This window comes from Plasmodium gonderi (assembly GCF_002157705.1).
Source record: "Plasmodium gonderi DNA, contig: Chr09, whole genome shotgun sequence".
NCBI lineage: Eukaryota > Apicomplexa > Aconoidasida > Haemosporida > Plasmodiidae > Plasmodium > Plasmodium gonderi.
The window spans coordinates 53,667-57,519 of record NW_021628934.1 but is presented as its reverse complement, the minus strand read 5'-3'; the positions used below and the strand labels follow the sequence as shown (position 1 = coordinate 57,519).

Below are 3,853 nucleotides of genomic sequence, written 5' to 3'. Positions count from 1 at the left end.
AATATTATTCATATTATATAACATAAGGAACATTTGAAATATTCAATTATTTCATTAAATTTAGTATTTCCATATTTCATATCTTTGTTTTTTTGCTAAAATCCCCTTTTAATTATAGTAACTTATATCTCATTACTTTTTTATACACTATAAATGGATATTAAATATATGGGATTAATTTACATGAATTATATGCGTGTATGGTATGCATGTATGCATATTTTAAATCTTTTTCCCCCACATTTTATATTTACAACGTATATAATTAATTTAATTCATTTAACAATGTTGTCTTCTTTTTTCAATTTATACCCCTTTTATAGACCTACGACATATGCTATGTATTCTATTTCTGTGTTGATCTATAACACTGCAAATTCGTCACATAATTATTAACTCAATTAGGGGAATGGCACAACAGTCATATTTTCTTTTTGTACTGCTTAAGGTATATTTGCACATACTATATAATATACCTAATGATTATCTAAAGTTTCTAAACCTGATACTATTATTTAATATTTTCACATTTTACATCCTTCTAAATGAATAAATAGAAATATAAGTAAAAAATAGTTCCATTATTTGTCGTTATCTTATACTTGCATTCATACATTCATTAATTAAACCTCGTCTTCTTCAATTGGACTGTTGTACAAAATTTAAAAAAATTTAGATAAAAGAAATATCAGAATTAATACTTTACATATCCAACTGTTTTATCTTTAATTTTATGGAGAAAAAAAAACAATAAAATTTTATCTATAACAAAATGGTCCTACTTAAAGAGACAATAATTTATTACTCGTTAATCACTTGTTAATCAAATATTATCGTTTTCATGTAAAATTTCGCAGTGTTTTATTTTAATTTTGTTTTATTTTATTATTATTTTATTTTATTTTTTTAATTAAATTTTAATAAAATGTATATGGTATTTCCTTTACATTAAATTAGCATAAATACATAAATAGTGTTATAATAACTTTGGGGGGGGTTCTTATAATATATTATTTGGATGTTGGGTGATATCCTAGATAAAGTATATCCTCGTTTGAACTTGTATGTTCAATGTTGGAATATTCATTTGGCGTTAAATTATATTCACTACTTCCATTTATTTCATTAGTATCACAATCTTCATTTCTCTCATTTTGCTCACAGCTTTCATTTCGTACACTACTTTCATTTAGTTCAATACTTTCATTTAGTTCAATACTTTCACTTCTTTTTTTTCTTGCTCTTCTTTCTTTTCTATATCTTTTTTCTTTTCCTTCACTGTCTTCATTACTATCACTATTTTCTTTTCTATATCTTTTTTCTTTTCCTTCACTGTCTTCATTACTATCACTATTTTCTTTTCTTACTTTTTTCTCTTTCCCTTCACTTTCGCTATTACAGTCACTATTTTTTTTTCTTACTTTTCTCTCTTTCTCTTCACTTTCGCTATTACTGTCACTATTTTTTTTTCTTACTTTTCTCTCTTTCCCTTCACTTTCGCTATTACTGTCACTTTTTTCTTTTTTTATTCTTCTCCTCTTCCCCTCACATTCGCTATTACTGTCACTTTTTTCTTTTCTTATTCTTCTCCTTTTCCCTTCACTTTCGCTATTACTATCACTTTTTTCTTTTTTTATTCTTCTCCTTTTCCCTTCACTTTCGCTATTACTATCACTTTTTTCTTTTTTTATTCTTCCTTTCCCTTCACTTTCGCTATTCCTTTCACTTTTTTCTTTCCTTTCTATTCTTCCTTTTATGTCACTTTTTTCATTTCCTTGGCTTTCTCCAATGCTTTCACGTTTTTCTTTTATTTCTCTTCTTTTTATTATTTCATTTTTTTCTTTTTCTTGCATTTCCTCTTCTTGCAATTGTTCTTGTAGCCATTGTTCTTGTCGCAATTTTTCCTGTTTCATATCATCATCCAACCAATGATCTTCGTGCAAATTTTCTTGATCATATTCTTCGTCATCATACTGTTCTTGTTGCAACTGTTGTTGTAGCAATTGATCTTGTATCCAACGTTCTTTTTCATATTGTTCTTGTTCATATTGATTATGTTGCATTTGTTCATATTCACTAGGACTTTGTTCTTGCAGATGTAGCATTTGTAATTGTGACATATGTGGATGTAACATTTGCGACTGTTGCATTTGTAATTGTTGCATCTGTAATTGTTGCATTTGCAACTGTTGCATTTGTAATTGCTGCATTTGTAATGGTGATATGTTTGGGTGTAGCATTTGCGTTTGAGCCATTTGTGGATACAACATTGGATTTTGATACATTTGTGGACATAACATTGGAGTTCGATAGACTTCTGGAGGTACAAACAATTCATCCACCATTCCTTCTTCTGGTGACTGTGTTGAAGGGTCATACTTTGAAGTTCGTTCCAAATGCTTTTTACGTTTACTAGATTTCTTTTTACGTAAAAGATACTAATAATATAAAAATGGAAAAATTGGATGATACACAATATATATATAATATAATATAAATTTTTCATGAAAAAAAAAAAATATATATATTCATTTTTATGAAATTTTTTTTTCTTTTAATATAGTTTTTATTTACCTTAGACATGATAATAAAAGAGACACCAAAAATCACGAAAAGAATAAACACAGCAAGTGGGATGGTAATTTTGGGATCTTGCCAAGCACTTTCATCTCCTTTAAGCGCCTTAATTATTTTTTGATTAAGAAAATGAAAAAAATTATCACTTGTATTAAATGCATTTTTTAGTGAAACCTGTGCAGATGACATAACACTATTTACCGCTTCTGTAAACTTGGTAACATCTATTGTCACTGTTTTTCCATCCTGTGCCATTGCAACTGAGATCTGCAGTATGAAAACTTTATAAATTTTTATTGAATTAAAATAGTTTTCCATTGCTTTCTGATACGAAAAATTTAAAGATTAATAAAAGAAGCTAGGGGATGATTCATCTGGAGTATTTTTCTGATAATACTTTTCTTTAATGTTTTATATTTTCTGTACTTTTACCATTATTGTTTTAATATATTTCTTTGTCTTTATCATGTATTGGTCCATGAAGCAAAATTTTACATTTTCCCTACGATTACTTATATACTTAACTATTATTATTAATATCTTTTGATCCAATACAATTTCAAGTACTAACAGAGTTGTAGAAGTGCTTATGCTTTTTCCATTTATGTATTTTAAGTATTAATAATTATTATTACGTGACACACACAAAAAAAATTTTAAATAATTATTTATTTTTTTTCCATTACGAAAACATATTACAAAGTGATGTTCACATATGCTTAGTGAATGTCTTGTGTTTTCATTATGATCACTCTCTTTTTAGAGTTTCTAATATTAAAGGAAGTATTAACCATCGCGTTTGTTATTATTAAAATAATTCTCAATATGCGAGAGCTCTGTATTAATTATGGGTACTACAGGACTATGCACAAAGAAATAGGTTAGAAATGATATTTTCGTAAAAAAGTTATTTTCCGGGCATACAATATATATTTCTTCAAACTATTTATATGATTCTTTAATTAATTTTTTTTTGCAAAAAAGCATGCTAATAATGCAACAATTATCACACATATAACTTTAAATAAGTTCATTAATATTTAGGTGAAAATGTAATATATACTGAATAATAAACACGTATGTATAATAAATAATGTTTTTATGAATTTAATATTCATATTATATTAATACAAAAAATACAACAATTTTATTAAAAAAGTTACATTAAAATGTAATGCTATTTTTACTGTTGTAGAAATTTTTTGAAATTTCATTTTATTCCGTATAAATATTAATAACGAGCAATAATAAAAATGGTCATTAATTAAAGAATTAA

At 26.0% G+C, this 3,853-nt stretch overlaps 1 protein-coding gene across 1 annotated transcript; it reads right to left on the bottom strand.

Annotated features, from left to right (window-relative positions):
* Positions 1 to 1,010: 1,010 nt before the first annotated feature.
* PGO_090050 (hypothetical protein) lies at positions 1,011 to 2,895 on the bottom strand (the record flags this gene model as incomplete). Its single annotated transcript, XM_028687597.1, has 2 exons — positions 1,011 to 2,438; positions 2,626 to 2,895. 2 exons carry the CDS (start codon positions 2,893 to 2,895, stop codon positions 1,011 to 1,013), a joined length of 1,698 nt encoding a protein of 565 aa, XP_028543398.1.
* Positions 2,896 to 3,853: the final 958 nt, after the last annotated feature.